General features: G+C 37.8%; 1 protein-coding gene across 3 annotated transcripts in view; it reads right to left on the bottom strand.

The window, feature by feature from the left end:
- Positions 1–18,985, bottom strand: part of farp1 (FERM, RhoGEF (ARHGEF) and pleckstrin domain protein 1 (chondrocyte-derived)) — a 92,106-nt gene that overhangs the window by 18,477 nt on the left and 54,644 nt on the right. For 2 of the 3 annotated variants that reach the window (XM_081360977.1, XM_081360978.1), the window contains exons 13-20: positions 17,665–17,863; positions 13,021–13,208; positions 11,019–11,108; positions 8,281–8,414; positions 5,501–5,582; positions 4,048–4,285; positions 3,159–3,289; positions 2,793–2,861 (exon numbers count right to left, since the gene is read on the bottom strand). In XM_081360977.1, coding sequence (XP_081217103.1) covers positions 2,793–2,861; positions 3,159–3,289; positions 4,048–4,285; positions 5,501–5,582; positions 8,281–8,414; positions 11,019–11,108; positions 13,021–13,208; positions 17,665–17,863 — 1,131 coding nt within the window. The remainder of the gene's footprint in view (positions 1–2,792; positions 2,862–3,158; positions 3,290–4,047; positions 4,286–5,500; positions 5,583–8,280; positions 8,415–11,018; positions 11,109–13,020; positions 13,209–17,664; positions 17,864–18,985) is intronic. The other variant, XM_081360979.1, reaches the window with a different exon arrangement.

The raw sequence follows: 18,985 nt of genomic DNA, 5'->3' as shown, positions 1-18,985 counted from the left end.
TCAATCGCGCCTTATAATTCAGCCTCAATTATCACGCCGCAAGAACAATTACAGTGCTTTTCAACTATAGAACAAAAAGAGTTAAATAAATTTATCATTTCCTCTAAAACAACAACATGTTTATTAGATCCCATACCAACTAAACTATTGAAAGAAGTGTTACCTGTAGTGGAAGAGCCTCTCCTCAATATTATTAACTCGTCTTTATCTTTAGGTCATGTTCCAAGAATATTTAAATTGGCAGTTATAAAACCTCTCATTAAGAAACCACAATTAGATCCGAATAATCTAGTAAATTATAGACCCATTTCAAATCTACCTTTTATGTCTAAAATACTAGAAAAAGTTGTGTCCGCTCAACTGGGCTCTTTCTTACAAGAAAATGACACCTATGAAAAGTTTCAGTCTGGATTCAGGCCGCATCATAGCACTGAAACTGCGCTCGTTAAAATCACAAATGATTTACTTTTAGCTTCTGACCAAGGCTGTATCTCAATATTAGTTTTACTTGATCTTAGTGCTGCGTTCGATACTATAGATCATACAATACTCTTAGATCGACTACAAAATTATACTGGTGTTCAAGGACAAGCATTAAGCTGGTTTAGATCGTATTTATCTGACCGCTACCATTTTGTTTATTTAAATGGAGAAAAATCTATCATAACTCCAGTAAACTATGGAGTGCCGCAGGGATCTGTGTTAGGCCCTCTATTATTCTCAATATATATGCTGCCACTTGGAAATATTATAAGGAAACATGGAATTAGTTTCCATTGTTATGCTGATGACACTCAAATCTATATTTCATCACGGCCAGATGAAAACGCTAAATTATCCAAATTGACAGAGTGTGTTAAAGATATAAAAGATTGGATGACGCATAATTTTCTTTTATTAAATCCAGACAAGACAGAGGTACTACTTATCGGTTCAAAAAACCACCCACAAAACCTCTCACAATACAACTTTAACATAGTAGGATGTCCTGTTACTTCATCCTCTACAGTAAAAGACCTGGGTGTTATATTTTTCCACCTTAGAAACATTGCTAAGCTACGTAATATGCTATCAGTTTCTGACGCAGAAAAGTTAGTTCATGCATTCATGACCTCGAGACTAGATTACTATAATGCGTTATTAGCCGGTTGTCCTGCATCCTTAATAAACAAGCTACAGTTAGTCCAAAATGCCACCGCTAGAGTTCTAACTAGATCAAGAAAATATGATCATATAACACCGATTTTATCATCCCTACATTGGTTACCTATAAAGTCCCGTATTAATTACAAGGTATTGCTACTGACTTATAAAGCCCTAAACGGCTTAGCTCCAGTCTATTTAACCGATCTTCTATCGCCCTATAATCCATCGCGCTCTTTAAGATCACTAAATTCGAGGCTTTTGGTCATACCTAGGATATCCAGATCCACCAAAGGAGGGAGAGCATTTTCACATTTAGCACCAAAACTCTGGAATAGTCTTCCGGATACTGTTCGTTGCTCAGACTCACTCTCCCAGTTTAAAACTAGATTAAAGACGCATCTCTTCAGCCAGGCATTCATATAATACTTTTAATCCTACAGTTAAATCCGACCTCTAGTTCATAAACGCCAGAGGAGAACTGGCCCCCGACTGAGCCCGGGTTCTCCCAAGGTTTTTTTTTCTCCATTAGGTCACCTGATGGAGTTTTTCGGTTCCTTGCCACTGTTGCCTTTGGCTTGCTCAGTTGGGGATATTTGGGGATATTTAATTGAATTAATCAATCAACGATACTATTGATCAGCATTACCGAACGTAGACGTTCCACTAGAAACAAACATTGATGTATTGTTCTAATTTATTACTGTGAAGCTGCTTTGATACAACCTGTGTTGTGAAAAGCGCTATATAAATAAACTTGACTTGACTTGACTTGACTTGACTCCAGTGGCTCAATCTTAAGTATATCAAGCGACGAGAATACTTTTTGTGCGCAAAAACAAACAAAAATAACGACTTTATTCCACTTTTCATTTCCTTCTCTCTGGGCCTCGTAGTGTTTTTGCGCTGCGCGTCTGTGTTGCACGTCATCATGCATCACACACATGACCGGCGTCGGCCAATAGTGAGCCTACGTGGTGACGTGTAACACAGACGCGCTGCGCAAAAACACTACGCGAACCAACTAGAGGTCCAGAGAGAAGGAAATGAATAGTGGAATAAAGTCGTTATTTTTGTTTGTTTTTGCGCACAAAAAGTATTCTCGTCGCTTGATATACTTAAGATTGAGCCACTGGAGTCACTTGGACTATATTAACGATCTCTTTAATAACTTTTCTGGGCCAGCAAGTTTCGGTCACATAGCAGCCTATGGAGGAGTGAGACATAGCTCTGATTTCATCAAAAATATCTTAATTTGTGTTCCGAAGATGAACGAAGGTCTTACGCGGTTGGAACAACATGAGGGTGAGTAATTACTGACAGAATTTTCATTTTTGGGTGAACTAACCCTTTAATAAAAAAATAACAGTTAAAAAATAAATAAATTATCAAATAAAGAATTCATAAAATAATATAAATCCAAATGAATTAAAATTAAAATATCAAAACAAAAAATAAAACAGTAACATTCAAGTACCTTTGTACTATTCACTGTACGTATATAGTCAATATATATATTCAGAATAAAATACCCGTACAGAACTTTTATTAAGAGATGCCACAAAGTCTGAATAGGTTATAATAACTAACTAACTAACTAACTAACTAACTAATAGACGTCTAGTAATATGAGAGTGAGCGACTCTTACCAGGAAGAACATCCTCTGCTGAAGACCTTTTCCAGAGAGTTTGCTGAGACAACCGAGCCTGATAAACTCCTGCCAGAACAGACACAAGCAGGTCAACGAGAGAGAGACTACAACACATTCACATTCAGCAACATGCTCAATGATTTCACACCAGCGTATATCAGATCAGAACAGTCCTTAACAACTTTTAAATCATCTCCTAAAACCTATTTCTTTTCCTTGGCTTACAATTCACTGTGAGCTTCTGCCATAAATGTGTGTTTTGCCCTGTGTTTCTTCATTTTCTATGTTGTTCAGCACTTTGGTCAGCTGTGCTTGCTGTTTTTAAATGTGCTATATTAATAAAACTTGATTTCGAGAACTGACCCGTCCAGGAACGGCGAGACTGTCGACGCCAACGAGGTCCTTCTTGAGCTCCAGAAGTTTCTGGAAGTTCTCCATCTTAATGAGGGTGCCGTGAAGCTGCACAACCATCTCAGAAATATCAGCAAGCGCAGCTGGAACAGACAAAAGTCATGATTAGAAGGAAGTCTCGGACACCTGACGGCAGGGCTCGATGTTAACGCTTGTCCATGACAAGTGGTTTTTTTAAAGGGACAACGAATTTTTGAGTCAAAGATTCAATGACCCATTCATAAACAAATGCCTCATTCTTGAATGAATGAGTCGTTTGATCGAATCGTTTGAATGAACGATTCAATGACTCGCTCATTAAGACGGTCCCCTGCCGCCACCTACTGGAGGTTTAGTGTTATGTTTAAAAGTATCATTCTTTCCAACATTTCTTATTTGCATATTCAAAAATATTTAAAGCAATATCATACCATTATTTAATGCACTTTTCATTTTTTTTAGTGTGTCTTTTATTCTAATTAAATTTATTGATCAAATTTAGGAATTTGAAATGAAAGATGAAGCATACATTTAATAAGATTAGGGGGTGAAGGTGCAGATATAACAATATGCAGATTAAATAAATAAATAAATATATATATATACATATATCATATATACATATATATACATATACATGATTCACTTAAAATATAAAAAAAATATATATATACATATATATACATATACATATATACATATATATACACACATATATATAATTAAGCTAACTGAACACTGATGAGAATATTGAGTATATATTGAGACAATTGTTTTTTTTTCTGGACAAGTGAATGACAAATGACAAAAAAAGTCTTAATGTGGAGCCCTGCTGACGGCGTGAAAGCATTGGGTCGCGCACCTCGCGAGTCTCTGAAGTCGTCGTGTGTCGGTGGATAGTGTTTGCAGAGGCGCTCCAGGATCTGCTTGTAGTGCATGAGACGGTGAAGCGGGCGAAGGAAGAAGATGTTGAGCGGCAGGTAACAGACTTTCTGAAGCTCAAAGTCTCGACACAAACTCTCCAGCTTCCGGGACGAGTGGCTCATTCTCTCCAGCTCCAGCAACGCCTCCGAATGCTTCTGAAGATGAGCCGTCAGCAGCTGAGGACACAGAGACGACCAGCTCAAACATCTGTGATGATGCTCAGAACACCACGCTACCATATTAACCAACACTATTAAAAACATTTCTGTTGAAGTCAATCATTTTATCCCTTAAAACTCATCTATGATCACCAAAATGACATATTTAAAAGTTTTTTCCTTGAAAAAAAAGGAAATATCTTGAATGTAACTCGACACCCTTGCCTCATTAAGTATACGCGCTCTATGAATATGCAAATGAGCCCCGCCTCCACGCAGCTCAGAGATCCACTCGCTGACGATCACACGTTGATCTGATTGGTTACAGGTAGGTATTAACTAAAACTATTCAAAACATTTCTGTTAATTATAATAAACCTGAAATTTAATCAAATCTAAATATTAGTTGAAAATTTGAAATGTTGACTTGGCAATAAACTGTTGAAGTTGAAGCACTAAAATTATTAGCTGGAAATAAATAAAAACCATAAAAAAAAAACAATAACATTTTTTTTTTTACCTAAATGGCAATATTTTAAAAAATAAAATAAAATAAAAATGACATAAGCGAACTAAATGACGAAATTACAAAAAAAAAAATTAAATTAACCTGAAATATAAAAACATAAAAATAAAAGCTAATTCAAAATATTAATAAAACTAAAATAGCACTGTTTCAAATTACCATCATACCATAGCCAAAAATACACTACTGAATGATGATACTCCAACAATACCAATATTATAGTATTCTTTGTAAATACCATGGTATCTGAACATTAATCATACAGTATGGAGTTTAGTATAGTACAGTATATTGCAACGTATCTGATATATATATATATATATATATATATATATATATATATATATATATGTGTGTGTGTGTGTGTGTGTGTATTGTGCTTATGTGGTTATATATACTGTATGTATTATGTATATGTACATATACATAAACAATATATATATATATATATATATATATATATATATATATATATATATATATATATATATATACATACATGTGTGTGTGTGTGTGTGTATTATATTATATTGTGTTTATGCGGTTTGTGACTTTTTCAAACATTTGTATGTCACACAATGAAAGCACTGAGGCACATGAACACATATCATAGAGAAATTCAAGAGGGAAAAGCAAGATGCCCATAACGAACATCTCACTGATATGAAAGAAAAGCATTCTCCTACAAGAGATGTAGATGTTCTGACCTTCAAACCCTGGATGTTCTTCAGCATGACGTCCCCGACGCGCTGGTAATCTCCTTTAATGTGAGCGTTCGATCTGCCTTCCCTGAGAACAATCAACACAAGCGTTTTATGACTGAAGCAAACGTTGTGCAGCAACAAACATGCTAAAATGCTACAGATATCCTAATGCTAATTAGCCATAGTTTATGCCCAAAATATTTTACTACAACACTGGTAATAATACCAAAACTTGAGATCAGTCACCACTGTCATTAAATGAAGTTCAATGCAAGTCTGAATGAGATTTAAAAGCTTTGTTGGAGTGAATAATGACTAAGATCTGTTCCTCACTTCAGAAAACTTGGAATATAGTCTTATTGACGTATTGATTATAATATTAAGGATTTTTCCCTTGTTTGTGCTTGACAGCCCCAGTCTCTACTTACTTTCACTGAATAAGCATCTTGCACATCTGCTAAACATTGACATTTGTGTTTGACAGAAAAGAGTCGCACAGGTTTGAACAAAATAAGGCTGAGTTTTAATTTTGGGTGAAGTAGTCCTTTAAAGTCCCCCCGTAGTCAATCATTTTATCACTTGAAACTGATCTTTGATCACCAAAAGTGATTTACATCGTGCCTTAAAATATCTTGAATGTAACTGGCCTCATTAAGTATACACGGTTCTATGAATATGCAAATGAGCCCCGCCTCCACTCACTCACTCAGCTCAGAGATCCACTGGTTGACGATCACACGTTGATCTGATTGGTTACAAGGTAGTTTGTGACGTGTTTTTGAGACTGTCTTTGGTTCACTGCAGTTTTAAGGAGGAAATACTCAGCAATGGTGTCGACTTATGAATTTACACATGGTTTATCTTAAAGCAGATTAAAAACACCACATAGACATATAAACAACATTAAAAGCTGGATTTTCCCCACAGGGGGACTTTAAGTCTTGAAGCGAAGTGCTCATGTCCTCCAGTAGATGTCTCTGTTGCACATCGTTCCTCACTGAACTCAACTCTTCCTGAACATCAGTGGACTCGCGTCATCTATCACACTGTTGAGCCGTTCCCCTAAACCCTCACTGAGAGCCACCCAACACAAAAACCACGATTCATCATCCTGTCTTTGAACACCGGTCCAAACCGGCTCCCCACGGACCATGTTAAACGTTACAGGCGAGAGAACGTTACTGACTCGAGCTCCATCAGTGTCTGTCAGGACACATTATGCTGTCGGGTCAGAGATCACACACACTACAGGTTTGTTCTGAACGGCCTGATGATCTTGAGCATTTCTAGGGACTCGCGCTCTAAAGAGATGAGATGACGAGTGTGTCTTATGACACAACATTGATTTGGCTGATACAGAAACGGATATTAATATAATATAGAAATATAACACAGAAATACAGACACATAATATAAAACATAAACTGTATGTATGTATGTATGTGTGTATATATATACACATACACACACACACAAAAAAACATAAATCATTCTAATATGCTGATTTATTATCAGTGTTTGAAACAGTTGTACTCGTGATGCTTAATATTTTTTTATAACCTGTGATACTTTTTTCAGGATTCTTTGATGTGAAAAAAAAAAAACATTACAAAAGAATAGCATTTATTTAAAATATAAATCTGTAACAATATAAAAGTTTGGGGACAGTATTTTTTTTTCTTTTTTTTTTTTTAAAGAAATTAATACTTTTATTCTGCAAGGATGTGTTAAATTGATAAAATTGATAAAATTGTAAAAAGTAAGTAAATAAATAAATAAATTAGGGCTGTCAAACGATTAATCGCATCCAAAATAAAAGTTTGTTTTTACATAATACATGTGTGTGTACGGAGTATAATTATTTTCTATATATAAATACACACACATGCATATATATTTAAGAAATATTTGCATGTATATACTGTGTATATATATTTATATTATATATAATTTATATTATATATAAATATTTTATATATAAATAACACATTTTCTTAAATATATATATGCATGTGTGTTTATTTATATATAGAAAATAATTATACTCCATACACAGACATAAATTATGTAAACACAAACTTTTATTTTGGATGCGATTAATCGCGATTAATCGTTTGACAGCCCTAAAATAAATAAATTCTATTTTGAATAAATGCTGTTCTTTTGAACTTTTTATTCATCAGTGAATCCTGAAAAAAAGTATCACAGGTTCCAAAAAAAAATTATACTTTTAATTGTAGTTTTTAATCCAATATTAATTAGTCAAATAACTATTGTGCATTTTTTTTTTTTTTTTTATAATTGAAATATATATATATATATTTCAATTATAAAAAAAATAAAAAAATAAAAAATGCACAATAGTTATTTGACTAATATAAACAATAAAAAAAACATATAAATATTTATTTTCCAAATAATATTGATTTCTCTTTTCCAAACTGGTCCAGGCTGATAAAAGCTGGTGACTAGTTAAACTAGTTATGAAGGCTGGAGAGGGTCACCAGACCACCAGCATCAAACTATACAATATTATGACTAAAGGGTGTTGTTAGAAAAAAAATGCAGCAGAAAATGTCTTTAAATAATGTCACAACATTAATAATAATGTATTTCAGCCAACTAGATTTAATAGAGCGTTTGACTCGCAGATGAAAAGGCATGTAATAGTGTATTAAACTAATGTGACAGATTGAGGTGTGTGTCTGTTATGATTGGCACAGATTGTACACATTCCTGACACCAATACAACACACACACACACCTTTATTTGAGATACGCACCACTGAGCCAGTCGCTGCTCCACTTCTTTCAGGAAGGTCTCATGGAATTTGTAAACCGGTTCGAAATTGGCAAATATGAGATTTCTCAAGGAATCCGGCATGGCTTCATCCTTCCCAATGGACTTCTGAAAGGACTGAAATCACATGAAAAGGAAGAGAAACATTAGAACAGCAAATATCAGCGATGCTTTCTTGGACCAAAAACCGTTATAAAATCATTTTCCCTTCTCTCCGTTTCTCGAGACTTTTATATGTAAATAAGCTCTGCTAATGTTCATCAGGTCAAGTCACTAAATAGTAGAGCTGCACGATTCTGGATCCATTGTGAATAATTTCACGAAATCATGATTCTCCTGCGATTTTGAACAGACAACTAAACAAATTAGCGTAATTTACTAAAGGTTCTGACAAAATGTTCATTGCTGCAGTCTATTTAGAAAAAAATAATTACTCTGAATGATCAATTTTTTAAAAAAGAAATAAGTTTGAGTGAATGATTCAATAGTCGCGTTTCCATTACAGATTTGCGCAAAACTTTTGCGATTTTTTCTAAATGTCGACAAAAAACTATTGCGAAATGACGGCGTTTACATTAACCGATGTTATGCGACTAAAACTCTCGCGATAAGTAAAATCATTCAAAAAACCATGGCGACGGATGTTGGTAGGATTATGTACTGTATCCCAGCCACTGCACTGTCATTATTATTAATCGAAGATGATGTATGTGTGTTTTCCAAGCATTAATGGTAAGGAACGAGCCTTATTATACTCGTGAGCGACACATATGAGGTGTTTCTGGGTGTTTCTCCCTCAGATCTGCTTCGAGCTCTTGATTGTGGCATTTATTAGAGGTTTAGAATCCAGTATTCCTGTAATTATTTAGTCTTTTATGAATTTAATAAAGAGCTCTGTCTCATTCTGTCCAAACACACCGCGTCATCTACCTCAGCTGACTGTAAATGCGCAAAAACAGTTTCCAGTGCAGTTTTGCGAAATATTTCTTTTTCGAATTGCCTGAAAAACCACCTCATGTGAGCGTAAAAACTTTTTTGCGATAAATGGGAGTTTTTACGAAATTTACGTGTTTCCATTGGGCGTATTTTCAATTTACGCAATTTGAAGAGTAATGGAAACGCGGCTAATGACTCACTCATGAAGACTTCACTTGTTTTATTACAGGATGAATCAGCATTTTCTGAACAAATCTCTTGAATGAATGATTCAATTACAAACACATTTTTAACAGTCACTTGTCGCCACCTAAGGGTGTAATTAAGTAATTGATACAATCTTTATTGAAGTTACTTTCAAAAGGTCAACTTGTCATTTAGGAATCAGATTGCGTGGGTGTTCGAATCAAGATCGCCATCTTTAAACAATTAATCATTAAAATGACTACTAAATGGCTGTTAAATAGGTGTTGACATGTAAATGTGGGCAGTCATTATGTTAATGAGCCTCTTTTTCCACAAAATAATTTGACAAACACAATGTTCTGGATGAGCGTGAACACTTATTTAAATTGAATTTTCATTCAAATGACCCTTCACAGTAATAGGAGGTCCACATCAATCCTTTGAAGCCTTTGTAGACATCTTCCATCATCATATAAAACATGAAATCACACACTATAAAACCATTTGACTACTTCATAGAGATCCAAACATGCCGTGGGCATTTCCCCAGACAAAGTGTGATGACTATCTCAAGCAGACTCTGACGTGATGACTGAAGAATCCCTCAATAAAGAGTCTTTGTCTCTTCGATCTAATGTTCTGGATACAGCAAGACGTCCATCAGGACTCCAGCACTAAATGTACTGTGATTCTATAGCATTTTGAATAACAGGCAACCACCAATCAACATGCTGAACACCCTCCCATCCGAGAAGGTGTTCAAACTGTTGAACAGATGCAGCTGTAATAACGTGAGCTTGTGGAATTCTGGGATCCAAAGCCTCAGATCCACAAGCCAAGAGGAAATATTTATGAGACGTGTAAACGCGTCGCCCTGCTGCTTCTTTCCGCTACCTTGCAAGACATCAAAGAGACGCGTTACACCCCCGACGTACAGACGGGGGAGGAAAACAGCAGAGGAACAATGACTAACTCCTTATCTCCAATTCTCCAGTCAACCCTTTCATTTGTAAATGGATAAAGACACAGAGTACGATTAAACGTCCTGATTTAATTTATTTTGCTTTGTGTAAAAGGCCTCTAAGGGGACCTTTACAAAAATATATATACAGACTTTCGCATGCTCACGAGAAACTTTTGCATACGCACGAGAATAAAAAAAAAAACTTTTTGAATAGTTTCTCAAGCAAAAAGTTTCTCATGAGCACGCAATAGTTTCTTAGTGAGCATGAAACTAGTTTGTGCGCATGAGAAACTCTTGCGTGCTCACAAGAAATGTTTTAAAACGTTTTACTTTTTCTCACTCTCTATAAAAACCCTGTAAAACCACTGAAATCTCCCTAGCAACAGCCTACCCAACACCTCAAACCTCCTTGTAACTATCAGAAAACAGTTTAACAAATACTGGGAATGTTAGCAGCATACATTTTTTCAGAAAATGCACAAATTAAAAGAGAAAGTGATTTAAAACTAATGCAAAACGTACATAACAGCATAAGTCACAGCAGCAACGTCCCAGACACATCCATTAGACTTTGAGGCATTTAATGACCACAAACATCCTGAAAACACACAGAGCACATGTGTGTACAATCTTACCACAGTGATGACCTCCAGATCCTTCAGATACGTTCTCTCTGTGGTCAGGAGCTCTTTGGCGATGAAGTACGCTTTATCGGTCGGGAACCTCTGTGAGCAGGAGAGAGGGACAGAAAGAGAAATTAAATTAAATTAAAAAATTATAGGAGATATTTCCATTAGTGCTGTTAAGAGTACTAATTAATCGTGCATTTTTCTGTAATTAATCACCATTAATTGCACCTAGTATTACAGTTTAATATATTTTTATGTTCACTGAATCTCCAAGATAATGTATATACTGTATATACAATATACGGTTACACTTTATTTTAAGGTGTCATTGTTACAGTGTAATTATATATTTAAGTACTGAGTAATATTAATCAACTACATGTACTTAATATAGGGTTAGGGTAGGATTAGGTTTTGGTTGAGGGTTAGTTGCATGTAATTATACATAATTTACTGTTATTACTATGGTACATGTAACATATGTAACAAAGACACTGTAAAATAAAGTGTTATCCCATATATACTGTAGGGCAGTCAGAAAAAAACAAAAACAGGATGCTGCGTAAATTGCGTTAAATATTTTAACGCGTAAAAAAAATGCATCGCAAAATTAACATATTAATTTTGACATTTCTACATAAAGATGCCATGAAATCAAAATGATAGTTTGGTGGCTTTTATGATAATGTCCATTAGCTTCAAGGCAATATGCTAATGTACTAAAATAAAAATGTAACTTTCAGCAAATATAAGCATTTTCAAAAAACGATTAAATATATTTAAATATCTTTCTCTTCTGATAAAAATAGAGCAGAATAAATAAAATGAATATTCCAATAAAATGTTCTACAGAATGAGAAACCATGTGCCGTCAATGTGCGATGGCAAGTAGCAAAACACTAGACAAGATCTACGACAAAACCAAATTTTATCCTCACTCAACTGCGTGAACACACACACACACACACGTCTCAAAGTAAAACACACTGTTCACTGAGCCGCTCACTCCGCCGCTACATAATCTGCCCTAAATAAGACTGGAATTTAGGTTGAGTTTATCTAGGTCTGCTATTCCGAGACGTCCACAGAGAGACACTGGACTAAAACGCAGTGACACTTGTGATGAGGAAACACTTTTAAAGCAGTCTTTCCACTTCTCATTGTAACCTTAATTTGTCTAGTGCACCTTCAAATCAAGCACAGTGAAATATAAATGGGAAATTAGCCGAGGGTCCGAGAAATCGACTGCGGAGGAGATGATTGATGCTGTGTTTGTTCATGACCTACAATTAAGGAGGTTAAAAAGGCTGACAAAAACAATTACTGGGTCCAAATGTAACGTTTTGCCATAGAAGAGAGAAACTAACTGGGCTTAAGTATATATTTGCAAGAAAACGTGAAAACTAGTGGCAATATATTGGTCAGGCACATTTATCTGCCAATATTTGATTATTATGAGTGAATTTTGAGTAAATACTGAGTAAAATAAATCTCTCCTTTTAATTTCAGCAATTTTCTGCATGTGATAATTGCTTAACACAGCCACATATCCTATTATAAAAGGGTATGCACACTTATGCAGTTAGTTATTCCAATGTTTTCTTTCTTTTTCTCTGAAATGTGTTTTCAGAGCCATTGCGTAGGCTGTAATTTTTATATTAGATGTGCAAAAGTTCTTGACATGATTTATCTTCATTTTTTACATCACAAAAAACAGCTGTTTTAACAGGGGTGTAGTATTATATATAGCAGGGCTGGTTCAGGTGTGTTTAACAGGGGTTGATCCCTCCAGGATTAGGATTGGACACCCCTGGGATATAATTTATCACTATATTCCTGAAAACCCATCATCGGCGAGGACCAGAATATCCTTCTCACAACTGTCAACAATTTGACTTAAACCACATAATGTATAATTATACAGTAATCTTCCAAAGTGACCCACCAGAGTCAGTTTTTACTAGCACATGGTGCTAACCTCACACTATTCCCTCCCCAAAAGACAAACCTTCCTCCGAACCTCGTCCTCGTCGTCTGTGCGAACGAAGCCGGCGTCGGTCAGTAAGGGGCTGGTGAGAGGAGAAGGCTGACGCCCATCTGGACTCTGGCCGAGACTTAGACTCTGTTTCTGGCCGTTTACCATCACGCTGCCTGCAGACGGAGACTCGTTGTGCTGAGGGCTCTTGGAAACTGGACCTACAGGAGAACAGGCAGGTCATGCTAAAGCCTCGAAGCAACACAGACTTGGTCATCAAATAGCAATGGATTAGTAGGACTTACTGTACTTAGTAAATGCAATCGGTGCAACATGTAAACGCAGTAAAACTACCCTGCTGAAAAAGAAGCCAAGCAAGCATTTAGACCACTAGAATTCTTCACTAGCAAGACTTCTTGGTCAAGGCTAGGCTTAGAGCGAATTTATCTTAATTTTACCAGTAAACTGCATGGCTATGATGGTCCAACCTAGCGTGCAAATTCATGCCAGTGTCAGCTGGTCTTTTCTGCAGGGTAGTTTTGACATTTTAATCCTTAACACTACTAGTGAAGACTCTGGATTTATCAAGGTCATTGCCAAGGGGTGAAGCTGCACAACACATTGTGTTTAGAAATGGACTATGGCTGACAGCGCCACATCGGGAACCAGACATGAGTGAGTCACACTATCCCAGTCTGGGATTTCCGCCTGAGGACACTGCCGAGATACATAACAAACTCCATGGGTGATGGGGAGGGGAACATGTTTTATCTTCAGACCACTACATTCACTACACAAGTACATTCACATACTTGCCCAACAACGTTTCGTGTCCCATGCCTTGGCACGAATGGGATGCGACATGCGAACCGGGACATTTCAAATGCACCGAGTGTCCACAGCGCAGCCATTATTGAGGAAATCTGCAATCTGGTGACAAAGGCCTCATGGTGGCACGCACACATGCGTCGTCAAACATGCAAAACACACAACTAGAATGACTACGGCTACTCTACCACAAGACAAGACACACGAGGGGGGCGCTAACATCTAAGGGGGGCCGTCAGGCATCGAAATGTAAACATCTGGAGTCCCGCTTCACAAGTACCAAGTTTTATTGCTACCAATACACATTCATTTACAATGTTAAAGTGTTCCAGAAATGAATAAGACAAGGGAAGAGTAATGAAAGGGGTTTGGAGTAGTAAAAAACCCCAACAGACATCAATCATACAGAACCTGTGAAGAGGCATCGAGAAAATGAACAACCTTGCAACTTTAGAAAGTCCATTTATATAAGTGCTACAGGATTGCAACAAAGAGGAATAGTTAAAAGGCTAACAGGTGTGAACTTTCCATTGCTTACCTGGTCATTAATTAGTGTACAGTCTACGTCAGACGGTTTGTAAACACATACACTTATGGTTAATTGTTTTGCATATGTGCCACTGAGATAGCACTGTTAATTATGAGTATACAGTTACAATATATCACACAAATATATCTGGAACTTTTCGTATACCTCAGCAACGTACATTGCATACTGAAAAAATCAGGAGGAATCACAGGTTAAAAAAGGGTGAATCATTCAATACTACTACGGTACTCTGATTAAACCTAAAAGAAAGTTAAATCACATTTTAGTGTAACTTGCAAAAAGCCAGAAATGCTACTTTGGTCACTGACAATGATAAATTACAGATCATTGAAAACGCTGGGAGAGTGAAGACTATATACATTCATACCGTATGTTCAACAGTGGCCTAAACTAACGCTTTCCAATAAATATCGTCAATGCTTTCTTTTCATGTAACGGGCCCAAAAAAATGCAGTGGTCCTGCAAATGGCTTCACTTTCGAAAACTTTTCACTGACATAAGATTGCCATGCAAAAGTAAAGAATACTTCTCAAACAAAAAAAAAACAGGAAAAGATTGCATTTGGAAAATAAGAAAAGATTATATTTTTAAATCGATATATATGATTCTTAGACTAGATTGTGAAACTTATACTCTGCAAGTATGTGAGAGCAAATGTTTTCCCTAATGCTTCAGAAGGCAATAAGCAAAAACCGAGAGAGCGAAAGTGCAAAAATGTCCAGATAAAAGGTCCTATTGAACATAAGTTGAAGGACATTTTGGATAGCTCTTGGAAACCTTCCTAATCTTTTCAGACTTCACATGCTGAGCCTCAAAACAAGTTTCTCTGTCCAAATCTCACCTACATCCATCTCCACTTCAAAAGACCACTGCATTTTAAGGGTCCCGTGTCAATGGCAAGTCTTTTACAACAGGACAGGGCGGTAAAATGCTGGAGACAAGGACAGGTTGACATGCTTCCAGGAGAGGGAAAAAAGACAAGGTGAGGCATTCCAGAGATACATGCTGGTAGAACAGTGCTGACATTGGGCAGGAGAAGTCTTAAAAGCAATGCAACCTGAGCACAGGTTAATATACTCAGAAACCGAGTGAACATCAAGCATTGCAAACACCGCAGACAGATGACATTGATGAGGCGCGCCAGAGATACAGCAGTTTGTTTAGGCAAAAAGAAATTAAGCAGCAAAGCAAAACAAAATAATATGAGATCTTTACGATGTCGTTTTTCTTTTAAGGAGTGATGCATGCTGGGAAATAGGCAAGCAAACATGACAATGCCACCAGATCGGCACCCCAAGTACAAAGGTAAAGAACTTGGAGCTTCTACTAGTTCTAAAAAAACAAACAAAGAAACAATAACAAAGCTAGCATGACGACGTAACTGTTTACGTCTCGTCTACACAATCTCTTAGTTTATCTAATATACCATACACCACCCAAGCAGTATGATCTATTTATATGACTATACAAGCCTAGTTCAAGTTTTTACACAAGTTATCCATTGGAATATCGAAGTTGCAGCTGTAAATCAGCTAGCCTAGCTGTGACAGTCAAAGCTACACAATAGTGATATTACATCTTGATATGCATAACATTAGCTTCTGTAAGCTATAGCTATGGCCAACAGAGAAGTATTTACAGATTAAGTAAAGGTATGGCATCTTTCAGTATTTTTGTAATTCTTTCATTCTACAAGACTGACAAAGTAGAAATATTTCACAATATTAAACTTTTGGCAATACTCAATGACTAATCAACTGGTTACCAGTAATATGGGTAACTTTTTTTAGCAGTTCTAATCAGCTTTCATTCTCTACATTTACAGACATGGCACTTTGCAATAGGACCTTCAATTCCTCATCAATCTGAAGTTAATCTTCAAAGAGTAATAGTTATGAATTGTGCATATTTGAAATATTAAAGTATTTCCTTTAGGCAAAACACAGTCTTCTTCCTAAACCCTCCAAATCTTGAGAAAATACCATCATCGCTAATCTAGTTGATCTTGAAATGTGTATTACTTGCTCAACTAGTGCCACTTAATGTAATTACCAAACACTGCCTGTATCTGCCAAACAGATAACCAACCCCAATTGTTTAATGCTATTTCAGGTCATACCATGCCCACTAGCGGCACAGAAACTACACAATGCACCTGTAGTGGCAAAATGGGTGTATAGTCAACCCTCAACCAGGCACACTTCATCTTCTCTAGCAGTTAAAGCATTGCGCCCCATCCTCATCATTGATGGGATAACCGTAGCCATCTTCTCCCTCTTGGCCCTCGTCCTCAAGTTGGAGACTGCCCAAGGAGAACTTGCTTCGGGGCATAGGGGAGGAATTGGCTGCCCCAGGGTTCCCGTAGACTAGGGGCTGACTGTATGAGTTGCTGCCTGCATCTGACTCTGAATCACTAGACTCCGTTCCACTACTAGTGGATCCATCGATCATATGAACTGGGCCACTGTGGTCATTAGCACTCAGCCGGCTTCCATAGAGTCGCTGGACATTGCTGGCCCGAGCTTGGCTAGGTGCTCCAAACCCATTAGCAGCAACACGCCGCTCTAGGGCGGCCATACGTTCAGCCCTCGAGACCACTGATCGCGGTTCATTAGCCGGGGTTGAACTTAACTGGCTCAGAATCATGGGGTCAGTGTCGGAACGGTTGCGCATGCCATTGTGGAGTTTCTGCAAGTGTGGGGATCGACTGACAATTGGGGAGTAGCTCCCGTAATGTTGAGCCTCGCTCCCATGTCGGCCATTGGTGAGGTAATGGCTACCGTCATCCCAACGGCGATGACCACTATAGCCGATCTGCTCTGGATGGTTCAGGGAGTTGGTTTTGTGAAAACTGCTCATCATCGGGCTACAGTTTGCACTTCGGGAACCAACTAAGCGACCGGAAGGTGAGACCAGACCACGTCTATCCATACCTTGAAACAACTCATCCACCAAGGTACTGCTCAGGGGTAGAGCACATGGTGATCCGTTACCACAAAATGACCCATTAGACAATTGACTACCACTGAAGGTGTCTGAAATCTTCCCCAACCGATGGGTGGTCAAAGGAGACTCCCGAAATCTAGACTTGCTTGCCCCTAGTCCATTGTGCTGACCGTTTCCATAACCATTACTCTTACTCGTTCTACAGCTAGTTGGCTCAACCTCATCATTGTCATATGTGTGGGAGTGAGACCTGGTGACTAGGCCTTTGACCACATCATATTCGCTATCTATGTCACTGCAGTCGATGTAAGGTATCGAGGAGCTGCTACCCTTGGCAGCATGCGATGCTAGACCTGTGCTCAGATGCTCAGCCTGCTCCTTGGATGGGGATGGCTTTAATCGAGCATCTGCCTCATCGTGGGTCCCGTTTCGGCATCCGTTGGTCTGTGAGGTTAGGCTTCCAGTGTAGCGCTGGAGAGACGTGTTTTCAACAGTCACTTGGGTGCGCCCAAGAGGTGAGTCCGCCTGGTGTCCTGAAGCACTGGCATTCCTCTGCAACATGTACAATGCAACGATTTGAGAAGGAACAGGATGAGAGGCATAAACTGAGTCAACAAGAAAATGCAAGACAAATGGAAGCGGACCAAGTTACAACAGGCAGACAATTTGGTTGAAAATTTATTAAGACATTTACTTTGGAAAAACATGCAATGATGAATAAGAACATTAACGTTTATCAACTCTTTCCCCACCGGTGGTGGAATATGCCGTCATTTATGAGACAACGCTTCCCCGCCATTGATGTAATTTTCCGGCTTTACGTGTTTTCACTGTTATGCGATAGGGGGCACTATTAAGACAATTCTGATAGAGTACTGAATCTCCAGATCAAAAGACATGTGAAGAAGAAGCAGAAACAAACGATACGTATTTTACGTATGCATACATAAAATAACGTGATCATCAACAATTAACGGCATATAAATCAAAACTTCCTAATGTTACCGAATGAAATGTCGACCCAGGACGAGCTTTAGGGGTGTTGATGGACTCGATCTACTGCATCTGTGTTTTAATTTTTGTTCTGAATCTGATCCAGATGTAGCCTAGAAATCTAGACGCACCCTAGCGGCAGCAAAATGTATTTTGCAGCCAGGGTAGTCTAGCAACTCTCCATTGACTTTCGAGCTGCAAAAACCTAAATTGGGTCAGGCCAATCACATCGCGCATAGAGTAGGCGGGGCGGGCTTAACATAATGACGACAGAGTTGCGACGGTTCTCTGCTACTTGAAAACAAAGAATGACGGCTGCTTCTGGAGAACAGTCTTTCAAATCGGCTTTGGCCGCGACTCTGGAGGACTCGGAGTTAAGTTTTTCTTTGAGAAAAGAGCAAAGAACGGCACTTAAGTCATTCTTAAAAAAGGAAGATGTGTTCGTAGTTTTGCCGGTCAGATATGGCAAAAGTTGAATCTATCAATTAGCTCCGCTGTTGGGAAAACAGCCCTGGGCTGCGTTTCCCGAAAGCATCGTTGGCCAACTATGGTCGCAAGTTCCGTCGTTACCAATAGAGTTCAATGGACATTGCGATGAACTTGCGACCATAGTTGGCTAACGATGCTTTCGGGAAACGCACCCCTGGTTGGTTGAAGCGCTGTCCTATTGCGTGCAGAGGG

This window comes from Scardinius erythrophthalmus (assembly GCF_964197995.2).
Source record: "Scardinius erythrophthalmus genome assembly, chromosome: 3".
Taxonomy (NCBI): Eukaryota; Metazoa; Chordata; class Actinopteri; order Cypriniformes; family Leuciscidae; genus Scardinius; species Scardinius erythrophthalmus.
The sequence above is the reverse complement of the archived record's forward strand: the minus strand, read 5'-3'. Positions and strand labels throughout refer to the sequence as shown.